We start from the raw sequence: 17,732 nt of genomic DNA on the forward strand, positions 1-17,732 counted from the left end.
ACAACAGTGACGTTACCGAGAACTCGATTTCCCTCCAAAATTGATGAAAAGACAAGACGAAAACTGGTCAGTGAGGCTGCCAAGAGGCCTACAGTAACACTGAAGGAGCTGCAGGAATTTCTGGCAAGTACTGGTTGTGTACTACATGTGACAACAATCTCCCATATCCTACATATGTCTGGACTATGGGGTAGGGTCAAAGAAAAACATCCAGGCCCGGCTAAATTTTGCAAAAAAATACATCAACTCTCCCAAAAGCATGTGAGAAAATGTATTATGGTCTGATGAAACCAAAGCTGAACTTTTTGACCACAATTCCAAAAGGTATGTTTGGCGCAAAAACACCACTACACATCACCAAAAGAACCCCATACCCATGGTGAAGCATGGTGGTGGCAGCATCATGAAACGGGCTTTAGTCAAGGTGGAGGGAATTATGAACAGTTCTAAATACCAGTCAATTTTGGCCCAAAACCTTCAGGTGTCTGCGAGAAAGCTGAAGATGAAGAGGAATTTCATCTTTCAGCATGATAATGACCCCAAAAAAGTTTTGGAATGGCCCAGCCAGAGCCCAGACCTAAATCCAATTGAAAATCTGTGAGGTGACCTGAAGAGGGCTGTGCACAAGAGACGCCCTCACAATCTGACAGATTTGGAGCACTTTTGCAAGGAAGAGTGGGCAAATAATACCAAGTCTAGATGTGGCAGGCTGATAGACTCCGATCCAAAAAGACTGAATGCTGTAATTAAATTAAAGGGTGCTTCAACAAAGTATTAGTGTAAGGACGTGCATACTTATGCAACCAGCTTATTGTACGTTTTTATTTTTTCCCTCCTAACAGGTTTGTTTGATTTCAATTGAATTGTACAGATTATAGGTCACATTAAAGGTGGGAAAAGTTTTGAACATACACTACCGTTCAAAAGTTTGGGGTCACTTTGAAATGTCCTTATTTGTGAAAGAAAAGCACTGTTCTTTTCAATGAAGATCACTTTAAACTAATCAGAAATCCACTCTATACATTGCTAATGTGGTAAATGACTACTCTAGCTGCAAATGTGTGGTTTTTGGTGCAATATCTCCATAGGTGTATAGAGGCCCATTTCCAGCAACTCTCACTCCAGTGTTCTAATGGTACAATGTGTTTGCTCATTGCCTCAGAAGGCTAATGGATGATTAGAAAACCCTTGTACAATCATGTTAGCACAGCTGAAAACAGTTGAGCTCTTTAGAGAAGCTATAAAACTGACCTTCCTTTGAGCAGATTGAGTTTCTGGAGCATCACATTTGTGGGGTCGATTAAATGCTCAAAATGGCCAGAAAAATGTCTTGACTATATTTTCTATTCATTTTACAACTTATGGTGGGAAATAAAAGTGTGACTTTTCATGGAAAACACTAAATTGTCTGGGTGACCCCAAACTTTTGAACGGTAGTGTATTTATCGTGGTCTCATTTTTTGTTTTACATCAGAAAAACCTATCATTTTAATGGGATGTGTACACTTTTTATATCCATTGTAGCTGTTAGTGCTTTCTTTCTTTTATTCTGTGAAAACTACCGATGTCTCAGTGGCTGATTGTTTTCAACAGCACGTCTGCTCACTTTGAAAACAGCCCCAAAGAACAAACCAATAAAGAAAGCAGGGTTCACATCTCACAGATGATGTGAAGAATGTCTAATGAAGATACAAACCCATGCAAATAATACAGCGTTAGCTATCTATTACATCACCGACTGACACTAATGAAATGTAAATATCTGCAACTCATTATGTACACTGGTGGTGTAGTGGTTAGCGCTGTCGCCTCACAGCAAGAAGGTCCTGGGTTCGAGCCCAGTGGCTGACGGGGGCCTTTCTGTGTGAAGTTTGCATGTTCTCCCCGTGCCTGAGTGGGTTTCCCCCACAGTCCAAAGACATGCAGGTTAGGTTAACTAGTGGCTCCAAATTGACCGTGAGTGTGAATGGTTGGTTGTCTCTTTGTCTCAGCCCTGCAATGATCTGGCAACTTGTCCAGGGTGTACCCTGCCTCTCGCCCATAGTCAGCTGGGATAGGCTCTAGCTTGCCTGAGACCCTGGACAGGATGAGCGGTTATGGATAATGGATGGATTATTTACACTGGATCAGTATTGGCCACAATTCAGACCCAGCACATCATGTCTATGCTGCATTAATTAACCACAATTTTCCCCCCCTAACAACTTTAACCTAACAAAACGTGCCAATACTTCCGGCACTGGCTGTCTTATACAGTAGTAATACTACAAATCTGCTTGACTCCATCATAGCTTTGAAGATCGTCACTAAAACCAGGGCTTTTGGCAGGAACGACTCTCCAAAGAGCCACGAATCTGGCTGTGCTGCCATCCCACTGCTATACAGCCTGTTCACCCACCACTGCGTTACCAAGTGTGACTCAACCCCCCTCGCCAGCTCCGCTTTCGTCACTGCACTTGTGGGCTTGATGACAATGAAACGGCCAACTCCGAGGAGGTACACCACCTCCTCTTTTATTAAAACGAAGGACGGGATTGTGACTTTAAACATAGACGAGGTGTCAGCTGAAAAGGAAAGAGTGACCTTTAAGTTCATCGGAATCCACGACCTAGAGTACAGATAAAAAAATTCAAAGTCTAACAAGAAATGCTATTTTACTAGCTTACTGATGTAATTTTAGCCAGTCATTATTTTTAGGATGATATTAAGACCACAAAAAAAGACAGGCAAAATTATGCTTGTTAAAAGTATACTGCAATTAAAAAAATATATATATATAAAATGATATAAATACATTGGTTTCATATGTTTATCCCAATTCTGTTATCTCTACTTGGCATTTACTTCAAGTCAAAATTGATAAAATTATACAGCTTAGTTCTGAAAACAGAATGATTCATGCTCGGGACGTGACCTGAATGTGAAGCCATGACTCAGAAAGCAGATAACGTGTTCTAACAGATTCTAAGAGAAGCTGCTCTGTTAATTTTATTATTATTCATAGTTGTAGTAAAGACTAAACGTGCTGGCATTGCAGAACATCATGCTGAGACTATAGATGTGTACCAGGTCTTGAAACCAACCCGAAAACGAAAGAAGTCATGCGAGTGGAAGGTTTATGAAGCTCGAGGGACCAATACATCATCTAATGAGTCACTGTATGATGTATTTAGTGTTCATTCATCCTTAGTAACTGCCTGGTCAGGGTTGCGCTTTCCTTATATTTTGGGAAATCGTATTAAATCCGTCTAAAAATATCGTAGGCAGGTAAAACAATACCATCAAGTGGGATTAAAAAAGAAGAAAAGAAAGTCTTGAGCGATGTAGCTGAGGATGAAGAACTCCGAGTCAGAATCCTCATACCATTCTAACGGTGCCGGCATTTGGACCTCAGATTTTTTTCCCCCAGTAGCAGAGTTCATATTAATTAACCCTTTCACCACTGCAAACCGCTAGATCAACCTGGAAACTATGGAATCTTTCAACACGACAGACCGTTAAAGCGGTCTCGTGTATTGGTCGCCATCATGGCAGCAGACCGCTATTCCGGCCTTGTTGTAGCAGGGAAACCCCTGTGTATTGTACATGCCGAATGGTTGAGAAGTTGGATTCCCTACGACGTAATTTAGATGACTACGTAGTAATTTAGCTCACAAGTGATATTTTTCAACACGAGAAGATAAACTTCATATCTTCGCGCCACCGTGTAATGTTCCTTATACAATATAGATGCAAACACCCCCCCCCCCCAAAAAAAATCAAGTTAATGAAAAGAATTTTAATTTTGAACTATTTCGCCATTTTAACAACGTGCGACTAGTCAGCGCGAAAACACTGGGAGTGACATCATCTGAGTGAAATATCAGGAATTATTATACATACAGGACACTTTTTCGATGGAATAAAAACATGCATTCTATTCCCTTCTAGTGGGGTCAATTCATTTGGCTTGACAGCATGCAATATTGTTAGCATATCGCTTGTCCTATGTGTATTACGTCACTCTATCCAATGGAAAACGAGCACTGAATATGGTTTACGATATTGCATGGTTGTCAAGACAACATGATGTCACATGTCGGAGCTGATGCGAATATCCAATGATGCCCCTTTTCCACCAAAGCAGTTCCAGGGCTGGTTTGGGGCCAGTAGTTTGGAACCGGGTTTTCTGTTTCCACTGACAAAGAACTGGCTCTGGGGCCAGAAAAACCGGTTCCAGGCTAGCACCAACCCTCTGCTGGGCCAGAGGAAAGAACCGCTTATGTCAGCGGGGGGGCGGAGTTGTTAAGACCAACAACAATAACAAGACCGTGAAAGATCGCCATTTTTAAGCGACGAGAAGCCGCAGCTGTACAAACGCAAAGTCATCCATTATTATTATTATTGTTGTTGTTGCTGCTGCTTCTTCCGCGTTGTTTTTGCTTCGATATTCGCGCCAAGGTTTAAGCAAACGTAGCGACGTAACTGACGTATACAGCGACGTAATGACATATACAGCGATGTAATGACGTGGCTTCGCTTAGCACTGCGAGCTATGGAAAAGCAAACTGGTTCTCAGCTGGCTCACAAGTTGAACGAGTTGTGAACCAGCACTAGCCCCGAACCAGCCCTGGAACTGATTTGGTGGAAAAGGGGTATGAGAGAGTTTTGCTATGCATGCACAGAAGCATTTCTTTGTTTGCCAGGAAAGAGAAAGGCGCGTTGAACACCCGAAAGGCTACCAAAACTTCATTAGATATTCTTCGCACATATTTACAAGCAGCAGTGAACCGTTACTATTAGAGCTGGGACTTGAGCTCAGCCAAGCCTTAGCCAGACACACCAAAAAAGCAACAGGGCAAAGGATTTTGTGAGGGATTAGCGGCAGACTGGCAGGTAGCTCTGTTGTGTGTAGTTGTCGATGTTGATTTTAAAAGTAACTACGTAAATTACATCGGGAAATGAACGCTTAATTCTGAGTGAAAAATACTGTGGTGAGTGTGCGCGGAAGAAGAGTCTGGAGACAGAAATCTTAGTTCCTCGGTCGTTAGTCTGTGCTACTTGCTCTCGATAGCACTGGCTTGACTGCTTTATTAGCATTCGCTAACACTACTGATGAGCGCTACACCGGCTGGAAGGTTACTTCACTGACACGCTGACTGCACAGACTCATGGGTAAGCTAGCGTTGGCCTTCGAGAATGCTGATGTGAAGAGTGTGTATAATAATAATAATAATAATAATGGCTTTTTTGAACGCATCTTTGACTCATTCAGTATCATGCTAGCTGAATGGAATATATCTGATATACCACTCAACACCAGACAATATTATTGAAATACGTCACTCAGATCCACGATGTATTTCATATGAAAAATTTGAGTTTTTCAACATGAAAAGATAAACTTCGTATCTTCAAGCCAACGTGCGAGTTTCTTTTTAATATATTGACACATTTACAAACAAAAAGTACCCAGATTGATCAAAACAATCCATCCATTTCCTCATGAGTGACATCTAGAGATTTATGTCACGGTTTTGGTTCTCCATGTCCCGCATGTAGCTCGTATGAAAAATACAAGTGGCGTATTTCCCAGTAAAACATTCATGTCCAAATAATATAAAGTGTATATAAAGTGGCATGCAAAAGTTTGGGCACCCTTACTGAAAATGTCTGTTACTGTGAATAGTTAAGTGAGCAGAAGATGAACTGATCACCAAAAGGCAGAAAGGTAAAGATGACATTTCTTTTCAGCGTTTTATGCAGGATTTGTGTATTATTTTTGTTTTGTACAATTGGAGAGTGAAAAAAAGAAAAGGAACACCATGCGAAAGTTTGGGCACCCCAATACATTTGAGTTCTCAGGTAACTTTTATCAAGGTTCCAGACTTTAATTAGCTTATTGAGCTGTGGCTTGTTCAAATTCTTCATTAGGAAAGGTCAGATGATGCAGATTTCAAAGCTGTATAAATTCTCTGACGTCTCAAACTTGTCCCTAAAATCAACAGCCATGGGCTCCTCTAAGCAACTCCCTCGCATTCTGAATAATAAAATAATTGACGCTCACAAAGCAGGAGAAGGCTACAAGAACGTAGCCAAGTGTTTTCAGGTAGCTGTTTCCTCAGATTGTAATGTTATTAAGAAATGGCAGTTAACAGAAACAGTGGAGATCAAGGTGAGGTCTGGAAGATGAAGAAAACTTTCTGAAAGAACTGCTCGTTGGATTGCTAGAAAGGCAAATAAAAACCCCTGTTTGACTGCAAAAGACCTTCAGAAAGATTGAGCAGACCCTGGAGTGGTGGTGCACTGTTCTACTATGCAGCGACACCTGAACAAATATGACCTTCATGGGAGAGTCATCAGAAGAAAACCTTTCCTGCGTCCTAGCCACAAAATTCAGCGTCTGAAGTTTGCAAATGAACATCTAAATAAGCCTGATGCATTTTGGAAACAAGTCCTGTGGACTGAGGAAATCAAAATAGAACTTTTTGGCCACAATGTGCAAAGGTATGTTTGGAGAAAAAAGGGTGCCAAATTCCAGGAAAAGACCACCTCTCCAACTCTGAAGCATGGGTGTGGATCGATCATGCTTTGGGGTTGTGTTGCAGCCAGTGGCACAGGGCACATTTCATTGGTTGAGGGAAGCATGGATTCGAATAAATACCAGCAACTCTGGAAGCAAACATCACACCATCTGTAAAAAAGTTGAAGTTAAAAAGAGGATGGGTCCTACAGTAAGACGATGCTCCAAAACACACCTCAAAATCTACAATGGAATCCTTCAAGAGGCCCAAGCTGAAGGTTTTGCCCTGGCCCTCACAGTCCCCTGACCTAAACTTCATTGAAAATCTGTGGATAGATCTCAAAAGAGCAGTGCATTCAAGACAGCCCAAGAAACTTGTAAAACTGGAAGCCTTTTGCAAGGACGAATGAGCGAAAATCCCTCAGGTAAGAACTGAAAGATTATTAGCTGGCTACAAAAAGTGTTTACAAGCTGTGATACTTGCCAAAGGGGGATGTTACTAGGCACTAACCATGCGGGGTGCCCAAACTTTTGCATGCCACTGTAGCAGTCTGTATATGAAGTTATGCAGTGGTGAAAGAGTTAAAGCAAACATACAGCTTTTAAAGTTAAGGTCACACCCACTACATGTTTAAATACAGATGCAAATATTTGGAGCACCAAACAAATACTGATCCAGATAGTGTCCTTGTGTTACACACCTCACTCATGTTGAGAGATTGTTTAGTAGGGTTCTGTTTTTTCTTTACTGATGTGATGTTATTTGCCCGTTTTCTCATGACCCAAAACAATGGTCTCATCCTTCAAATACGACACATTCATATCATTTTACAAATTGGCTCATAGGTCTTAAAGTCAGACACTGACATGGGGCTTTTCTAACATCTTGACTTTGTTTCAATTAGTGACATTTTATCCATAAAAACTATACTACTATATCTGGAACGGGATGAGACGGGACGCACTTCGGTGAAGAATCATTCATGTTTGAAACACGCAATTTGTCGACCTTGATTAGAATTTATTAAAATCAGTTCGTGGTTGTGGACCAGCTTTTAAGATTTTCATGAAGAGAGCATTAGTCTCACTGACTCATGAAGCCTGTAGCATACTATCAGACCATGTAAATGCCACCAAGCAACTGTTTATCCTGCTGCAATCTGGCAAGACGTACTACGGTATCTGAAATGATCAAAAGGTATTTGATATACAGATGCGACATGTTCTACAAAGCACAAACTCTCTCGAAAATATTCTCACTCCTACCTCTTTGTCTGCAAAACTACACATCTTTAGATCTTTCGAGACTCGGAAACGCTGATTTAACATACACACGCTGACAACTTTAAAAGGAACACGTGTACACCTGCTCCTTCAGGAAATTATCCAATCATAAAATCTTGCACTGACAAGTCAAGCGCTTCAATTTATGTTCACAACAAACACCAGAATTGGGGGGAAAGTGTGATCTCAGCGAGTTTGACCATGGCATGGTTGTTTGTGCCAGATGGGCTGGTTTTCGCATTTCAGAAACTGCAGATCTCCTAGGGTGTTCACACTCGAGATTACTCAGAATGGTGAGAAAAACAAACAAACACCCAGTGAGCTGCAGTTCTGTCGGGTGAAAACGTTTTGTTGATGAGAGAGGTCAGAAGAAAATGGCTAGACTGGTTTCGAGCTCACAAGAGGGCGACAATAATGCAAATAATCATTCTTTACCACCGTGGTGAGCAGAAAAGCATCACAGGCCACACAAGATGATAGACCTTGAGGCAGATTCTATTTCTGTCTGTTGTTTACTGCCCATTTTTATGGCTACATATTTAAGCAAATGTTCCATGTTGCACTGAGTTGTTGCTGAAGATCTACTGCATTACATTACAGACATTTAGCAGACGCTCTTATCCAGAGTGACGTACAACATACCCAGAGCAGCCTGGGGGGCAGTTGGGGGTTAGGTGACTTGTTCAAGGGCATTTCAGCCATTCCTGCTGGTCCAAGCAAACTTTTGGCCCCAAAGTGGCTTCTCTACCCATTAGGCCATGGCTTCCCCTTTACTGTATGCTTTCCTTACTCTACAATACCTGATATTAAGCTACTGTTGCTTTGTACAGTAACAGAAGAAGCGGTTTTATGCTGTAAATGTCTATCAAATAGCACACTGGAATTCTGTTCCCTATTGCTCCCTTGTTGTTCCATGGTTGTATGTCTTACCTTCATTTTTTCCCCTCAACTTTGTTGGAGCCGGTTATGTTTTTGCCGCCGTTTGTTTGACTTTTCCCAACATAATTAGAAAAGTAGTGAACTGATTTTGATGAAATTTGGAGGAAAGGTGAGCCATGGGCCAAGGAACAAATGATTAGATTTTCATGCAAATCAGGATACGTATATGGAACCAGAATCTAGATATGTATGCGGATCCAGAATTTGTCCATTTTCAATGTAACTCAAAAAATAGTGAACAGATTTTGATTACATTAAGGGCACTTAGCAGACACTCTTATCCAGAGTGACGTACAACGTACCCAGAGCACCCTAGGGAGCAGTTGGGGAGTTAGGTGCCTTACTCAAGGGCAGTTTTGCCATTCCTGCTGGTCCAGGGAATTGAACCAGCAACCTTCTGGTCCCAAAGCTGCTTTGCTAACCATTAGGCCAATGCTTTCCTTACTCTACAATACCTGATGCTAAGCTACTGTTGCTTTGTACAGTAACAGAAGAAGCAGTTTTATACTGTAAATGTCTATCACAAGTGACATACTGGGATTTTGTTCCCTATTGCTCCCTTGTCGTTCCACGGCTATACAGCATGTCTTACTTTCTTTTTTTACCTCAACCTTGTTGGAGGCGGTTATGTTTTCGCTGCCATTTGTTTGACTTTTCCCAACATAATTCAAAAATTAGTGAACAGATTTTGATGGAATTTGGAGGAAAGGTGAGCCATGGGCCAAGGAACAAATGATTAGATTTTCATGCAAATCAGGATACGTATATGGAACCAGAATCTAGATATGTATGCGGATCCAGAATTTGTCCATTTTCAATGTAACTCAAAAAATAGTGAACAGATTTTGATTACATTAAGGGCACTTAGCAGACACTCTTATCCAGAGTGACGTACAACATACCCAGAGCACCCTGGGGAGCAGTTGGGGAGTTAGGTGCCTTACTCAAGGGCAGTTTTGCCATTCCTGCTGGTCCAGGGAATTGAACCAGCAACCTTCTGGTCCCAAAGCTGCTTTGCTAACCATTAGGCCAATGCTTTCCTTACTCTACAATACCTGATTAAGCTACTGTTGCTTTGTACAGTAACAGAAGAAGCAGTTTTATGCTGTAAATGTCTATCACAAGTGACATACTGGGATTTTGTTCCCTATTGCTCCCTTGTCGTTCCACGGCTATACAGTATGTCTTACTTTTTTTTTTTTTTTACCTCAACCTTGTTGGAGGCGGTTATGTTTTCGTTGCCATTTGTTTGACTTTTCCCAACATAATTCAAAAATTAGTGAACAGATTTTGATGGAATTTGGAGGAAAGGTGAGCCATGGGCCAAGGAACAAATGAGTAGATTGTCATGCAAATCAGGACATGTATATGGAACCAGACTCTAGATACGTGTCAAGTCAAAGTCCCTCTCATGCCAGAATCTGGTCTTCCCAGGCAGTCTCCTGTCCCAGTACTAACCAGCTCTTTAAAGCATATGGGTGTGGCGCCAATCTCTGTTTCGATAGCCCTCAGCCTCTCACCTATACAGCTAGGGTTACAGTGGGGGGCTAGTCCTCTGGTAACCGTGAGAGTTTGACTTCCCCACTCGCATCTGTATTGCGGCGTGCCTTACCAGACGGTAGTATGATGGACTTTGGTATGACCTGACCGCGAATAGATCTCCCGGTTGAGAGGCGGACACGCTAACCACTAGGCCAACTCGCGGTCAAGAAAATGTATGCGGATCCAGAATTTGTGCGTTCCCAATGTAACTCAAAAAATAGTGAATAGATTCTGATTACGTTAAATGGCATTTAGCAGACGCTCTTATCCAGAGCAACATACAACATACCCCAGAGCAGCCTGGGGAGCAGTTGGAAGTTAGGTGCCTTGCTCAAGGGCACTTCAGCCATTCCTGCTGGTCCAGGGAATTGAACCAGCAACCTTCTGGTCCCAAAGCTGCTCCTCTAACCATTAAACCATGGCTTCCCCATGATACTGCCTTGCATGATATAGAAACAAACTTTTTTGTTCTTATCAAGTTATTCTCTGTCCTGGTGTGTGGAAATAATCAAATGGACTTGGTAGCATACTGTACCTCCAGCCAGCTTAAAGTCCCGCTGATTTTTCTGATGGTCCATGCTGACTCCACCTGCAATACACAACAGTCATACAGTATTCCACACAAGGCACATCATTCAAAACACACACACACGTTCAACCTGACCGCATCAAACATGTCTGATTCGAGTTCCAGACTTTTCAACAGCTTTGCTCTTTTCATAATGAGAGCAACACATTTTCACGCCAACGCATTCACATGTTTCAACAAAGGAAACACTATAAGGAAATCTGAAGAGTTTTCCAGCTTTTGCAAGAGGAAACTAAAGCACAGATGGTAAAGAATGTTTACAGTACTGTATGGCATACGTTTGGGATGCGTTCCAACAGATCTGCTTACAGGAGCTGCACCCAGGGTCTTTGCAGAATTATAGCTTCAGCTTCACCGATGCATTTAAACATGTGATTTAAAACTCATATCCCTGAAGAAAACACTATTTTCATACACTCGCGTATCTATTTTTATTGCTGGTATGTGGCATCTGTTCCGTGACTCTTTTTTTTGTGTGTGTGGAATCTATTTTACAATGATAAAATACCAAGAACTCTGACAAATGTGAACATTCTGACAGCTGAGGTTTGAATTATGTCAGAAACATTCAACTATATAGGACTTTAACAACAACCTTTCCCTTGGACCCTTGGTGAAACACACACACACACACAAAGATTGATGAAATAAACCTTTGGAGGGGAGGTGGAGGAGGGATGGATATTTACTGGCAAACGTCGAGATAAACACAACAGAATACCGAGTATAGAAATGCTCAATATAGAAAGGCTTCAGTGTCACAGTAGAGGAGGCTCTGACCCATGGCCAGTTTATGCACGGACTAACCTCAGAGGTGGAAAAAGTACCCAACTTCATTACTTAAGTCAAAGTACAGGTACCGCTGGTCAAATGTTACTCCGATACAAGTGAAAGTTGTACAGTCAAATTTTTACTTAAAGCAGATATGCAGAACCTTTATTTTTAAATACATTTCTGAGTGGATAGTACAGTGGTATGCAAAAGTTTGGGCGCCCCTGGTCAAAATTGCCGTTACTGTGAACAGTTAAGCAAGTTGAGGATGAAATGATCTCCAAAAGGCATAAAGCTAAAGATGACTCATTCCCTTTATACAGTAGTTTAAGCAAAAACAATTTATTTTCATCTTTTACATTTTCAAAATGGCAAAAAAGGAAAAGGGCCTGAAGCAAAAGTTTGGGCACCCTGCATGGTTAGTACCTAGTAACACCCTCTTTGGCGAGTATCACAGCTTGTAAACCCTTTGTAGTCAGCTAATAATCTTTCAGTTCTTACCTGGGGGATTTTCACACATTCGTCCTTGCAAAAGGCTTCCAGTTCTACAAGTTTCCTGGGCTGTCTTGAATGCGCTGCTCTTTTGAGCTCTATCCACAGATTTTCAATGATGTTTAGGTCAGGGGACTGTGAGGGCCAGGGCAAAACCTTCAGCTTGTGCCTCTTGAGGTATTCCATTGTAGATTTTGAGGTGTGTTTTGGAGTGTCGTCTTATTGTAGGACCCATCCTCTTTTTAACTTCAACTTTTTTACAGATGGTGTGATGTTTGCTTCCAGAATTTGCTGGTATTTATTCAAATCCATGCTTCCCTCGACCAATGAAATGTGCCCTGTGCCACTGGCTGCAACACAACCCCAAAGCATGATCGATCCACACCCATGCTTCAGAGTTGGAGAGGTGTTCTTTTCCTGGAATTTGGCACCCTTTTTTCTCCAAACATACCTTTGCACATTGTGGCCAAAAAGTTCTATTTTGATTTCATCAGTCCACAGGACTTGTTTCCAAAATGCATCAGGCTTATTTAGATGTTCATTTGCAAACTTCAGACACTGAATTTTGTGGCTAGGACGCAGGAAAGGTTTTCTTCTGATGACTCTCTCATGAAGGTTATATTTGTTCAGGTGTCGCTGCATAGTAGAACAGTGCTCCACCACTCCAGGGTCTGCTAAATCTTTCTGAAGGTCTTTTGCAGTCAAACAGGGGTTTTTATTTGCCTTTCTAGCAATCCAACGGACAGTTCTTTCAGAAAGTTTTCTTCATCTTCCAGACCTCACCTTGATCTCCACTGTTTCTGTTAACTGCCATTTCTTAACATTACGATCTGAGGAAACAGCTACCTGAAAACACTTGGCTACGTTCTTGTAGCCTTCTCCCGCTTTGTGAGCATCAATTATTTTATTATTCAGAATGCGAGGGAGCTGCTTAGAGGAGCCCATGGCTGTTGCTTTTAGGGACAAATTTGAGACGTCAGAGAATTTATACAGCTTTGAAATCTGCATCATCTGACCTTTCCTAACGAAGAATTTGAACAAGCCACAGCTCGATAAGCTAATTAAGGTCTGGAACCTTGGTAAAAGTTACCGGAGAACTCAAATGTATTGGGGTGCACAAACTTTCGCATGGTGTTCCTTTTCTTTTTTCACTCTCCAATTGTACAAAACAAAAATAATACACAAATCCTGCATAAAACGCTGAAAAGAAATGTGTCGTCTTTACCTTTATGCCTTTTGGTGATCAGTTCATCTTCTGCTCACTTAACTATTCACAGTAACAGATATTTTCAGTAAGGGTGCCCAAACTTTTGCATGCCACTGTATCTCCATCCTTGACTCTTGTATGCTACATAAATGCGAATTTTAAAAAAATATATTTTTGAGAGTTAAAATCAACCGCAAAGTTGGGATTCGAGCTGCCCCGCTGAGGCAGCCAGCCCTGAGTGCGTGACGTCACAGCGGTAACCGGTTTTAAGGCCGAGGCCTTTTACAGCTATAGACCAAATTCATATAAATAAAAATTTATGGTGAAAGTAAGAAATAGCGTTACCGACTTGCTCAACTAAGACTGATTTGACTTCAGTGATTGTGGGTTGACTCTCATTAAAACAGGATAGGTGTTCTAACTTATGCAACGTACATGCATGCATTTTCACTGATAAAGCGTAAAAGGCTAATTAAATAATCAGATGAACTGAGACAATCACATTCTGAAGCAAATTAAATAATCTTATATACAATACAAGTTACATGCATTAATCTAAATGCAGGGAAACGATGTGTTGTTTTTGTTGTCTTACATCCAAATGAGAGTCGGAGCTTACCCGTCTGCGTTCTCGCTTCTTGAAGGCCGACCATTTTGAAACAATCTGACTTTCAGTTGTTCGTTCAGTTCTCCGTTCATTCGCTTCTTCCACGTAAGGGTGAGATGGCAGCAATATCCAGTTTAGAAATCAGATGGCTGCTACACTCATTCTATATTTTCTCCATACTGTGTATTCCGCCATTACTGCTCAGCTCAGGCAATTACTAAAACCCGGGATGGAACGGGATGTCACCGGTTTTAGCAACAACCGTGGGGAGGTCACTGCCCGAGCGATATGTCCCGTCCCAGGTTTTAGCAACAACCCTCAGCTCACACTACGGGAAGACTGGTGCAACTGAACTTTCCTTTTAAAAAAATAAACAAAATAAATACTTTCCTTTTCTTGTAGTTTTCTTTTCCTTTAATTGTTGGTACTGCACCCTCTTTCAGTACGGGCTTATAGCCAACGCTCCTCAACAGATCAGGGGTCTCGTACGAGTCTTCAGTAAAATGTGCAGAGCAGAGGAGAGACCACTTCGTAGGTGCCCAATGTGCCCGTGAACAACTTGCAAAACGTGTCCAAATCTTCGCAGTTTGAACATTCTTGGGCCAGCACCGGCCAGCAACACATCTATGTGGCATGGCGATAAATTAGCTCAAAATGGAGGATCGGAGTTGCAGTCAGCTCTGTGTTTTAGTATAGCGGAAATGGCGATGAGACCGATAGACTTCCTGCTATGACGTCATGGACATCAAGGTCATTCACTCAGACCGCTACCTATATAAATCACTTTAATCGTAAAAATTACTATATTAGATTTATCGTTAACACTTAAAACTACTCCTTTGCCATTCTTGAGGTCTCAAGGCATTTATAAACAAAAAGTGAGGTCATGGCTCTGCATATATGCTTTAACTTAAAGTACTGAAGTATTTGCTTTTAAAAATACTTGTGTATTAGAAGTACATTTTCTGTCAATGCACTGTTGTATTCACTTACAAAACCTAATGCCTCTGAAGCAACCGACTGGACTTACTTACCAACTTGTAGAACCTGTAGAATAAACGCCTAGTAGAATGTTACAAAATGAATCCAGGGCTCGACATTAACAGTGGCCCGACTGCCCAGGGCAACCATTCAATAGATTCGGACAACCAGACTCTCACAAATGCTTGCCCGATTGGGCAACTACCCAAATATGTCAACTTACATGAAAAACGATGTTTATTCATTCATATTATGATGAAATTCCATCACGATTTGCGATTGTTTGACTCGGAAAGACCACGTCCATGTTATCATTACGGGATGTTCAACAACTAGCGGAATTCACATTTGCACATCGCGGGCTCGCAATGCAGTTTCCCATTGCTAATAATTATCACGTAGTGCATATTCAGTGTTCTATTCAGACCCTCCAGGATTTCGCGATGTTGCGATTTGCAACTTCAACGCAAATTCAACCAATCCCCACGAATTCAGGGCGGTGTTGCAATTGTATCCAATCACCACAACTTTCCCGCAAATTTGACCAATCGTTGGCGTCGTCTTGAGGTGACGTCGACAAACTACCTTCCACCTTACTTCCGTGTATACGTTCAAGAAAAGCAGCATGTGCGTAGTGTTGCCAGATTGGGCGGTTTTAAGTGAATTTTGGCGGGTTTTGAACATATTTTGGGCAGGAAAACGTCAGCGGTATCTGGCAACACTGCATGTGCGAGTCAGTGTTTATGTAGGCTTAAATTCTGTTACTGAAAGTGTGTTATGTTTACAGTGAAGGACTGTGTGCATTTTACATTATTTTTTTACTTAATACAAGAAATTAATGGATGCCAACATTTTTTGCCAAAATGGTATTTTATTTTCCATTGTTTAGGCAGCTTCAGCATCATACTGTGAGATTCTGTTCAAAAATTTTTTTTTTTCTTCTATGAAGCCTGAGCCATTTATTTTATTAGTTTATAATTATTGTTTAATTTAGTCTTCAGGAGAGACTGCCTGCACACAGTACTAGTATTAATAGTTGTTTTTTTCTTACATGAAAGCTGAGGCATTTATATTATATTTTAAGGTAACTTCATGTTGTGCTGTGAGGTTCTCTGCACTTGAACTTTTGAACCAACAGGTGCATTTGGATAAGTAAAGCCTATTTTTCTGCATTTTTGTAGTCCTGGTAATCTTTTATATTGGTAAAGTTGGTTATAGGACCATTTCTCAGTGTCTTTGGTTTTTTTAATCAATAGTTTTTCAATAATAACTTAATATTTAACATATCACTCAATTTTAATCACAAAAAGAGAAAATCGCAACTTTCACTTCCTCCCGCAATGCAATCGCAACAAAAACCAAAAAAACACCACAACTTTCATCACAATTTTTTGGAAAAACCCTGCAACATCAGACATTTTAGCCCGCAACAATCACAAAAAAAGGCCCGCGGAATCCTGGGGGGGACTGAGTATTGGTATGTCCTTCACTACATGACTAATTACCGCATTACTCGCACGGGGCGCTAGTGTCAATGCTTGTTGATACAGACAGCGGCTGAGAAGGTTGAATAATAAAAAAAAAAAAAAAATTTAGATAGATAGATAGATAGATAGATAGATAGATAGATAGATAGATAGATAGATAGATAGATAGATAGCGGCACGGTGGTGTAGTGGTTAGCGCTGTCGCCTCACAGCAAGAAGGTCCGGGTTCGAGCCCCGGGGCCGGCGAGGGCCTTTCTGTGCGGAGTTTGCATGTTCTCCCCGTGTCCGCGTGGGCTTCCTCCGGGTGCTCCGGTTTCCCCCACAGTCCAAAGACATGCAGGTTAGGTTAACTGGTGACTCTAAATTGACCGTAGGTGTGAATGTGAATGGTTGTCTATGTGTCAGCCCTGTGATGACCTGGCGACTTGTCCAGGGTGTACCCCGCCTTTCGCCCGCAGTCAGTTGGGATAGGCTCCAGCTTGCCTGCGACCCTGTAGAAGGATAAAGCGGCTAGAGATAATGAGATTATATATATATATATATAAAATAATATTTGGGCAACCATGTTCTGAGTTCGGGCAACCAGATTTCTACAAATGGTTGCCCGAATGGGCAACCATGTCTCAAAGTTGATGTAGAGCCCTGATGAAACACAACTGAATTGACCAAAAAAAAAAAAAAATGCGAGCCAGTCATTTTCATTTATTTTAACACTCCTACCCACCCCCACAAAGCAGCATGGTAGTGTTCTGACACAGCTCTGGCAGTGTGTGCACACCCATACTCATCATGGGCATGAATGTCATGGTAAATTTGGGCTGTTAATGATTTCCCTTGAACTGTTTGTTTTCCACGTAGAATGATTGTACAGCATACATCTTTAATGACTTCAAAAAACAAGAATTGAGTGCACAAGTTTGAATTTATTTTGGATTTTCTCTAATCCACACAGGGTCAAAATTATACATACAGGCTCAAATATATACATACACACACCCCCACGCTAATATTTGGTTAAATGTCCCTTAGCAAGTTGCACCTCGACCAGACACTTTGGGTAGCCATCGCCAAGCTTCTGGCATAATTCTGGCTGGATATTTAACCACCCTTACTGGCAGAATTGGTAGTGTTAATTTAAATTGGTTGGTTTCCTAGCACGGACCCGGCTTTTAAGAGTAACCCACAAATTTTCAATAGGGTTGAGGTCGGGGCTTTGGGAAGGCCATTCCAGAAGCTTAATGTTAGCCTGCTTTATGCATTCCAAAACCAGTTTTGATGTGTGTTTGGAATCATTGACCTGTTGGAACACCCAATTGTGTCCAAGTTTCAAC

The 17,732-nt window shown here is 41.4% G+C and overlaps 1 protein-coding gene across 2 annotated transcripts in view; it reads right to left on the reverse strand.

Annotated features, from left to right (window-relative positions):
• Positions 1-17,732, reverse strand: part of shq1 (SHQ1, H/ACA ribonucleoprotein assembly factor) — a 184,408-nt gene that overhangs the window by 61,263 nt on the left and 105,413 nt on the right. Inside the window, exon 9 of one of the 2 annotated variants that reach the window (XM_060919253.1) lies at positions 10,803-10,856. The exons of the other annotated variant lie outside the window; for it this stretch is intronic. Within the exon in view, the coding sequence (XP_060775236.1) occupies positions 10,803-10,856 (54 nt within the window). The remainder of the gene's footprint in view (positions 1-10,802; positions 10,857-17,732) is intronic. 2 annotated transcript variants of the gene reach the window in all.

Source organism: Neoarius graeffei, chromosome 4 (genome assembly GCF_027579695.1).
Source record: "Neoarius graeffei isolate fNeoGra1 chromosome 4, fNeoGra1.pri, whole genome shotgun sequence".
Classification (NCBI taxonomy): Eukaryota; Metazoa; Chordata; class Actinopteri; order Siluriformes; family Ariidae; genus Neoarius; species Neoarius graeffei.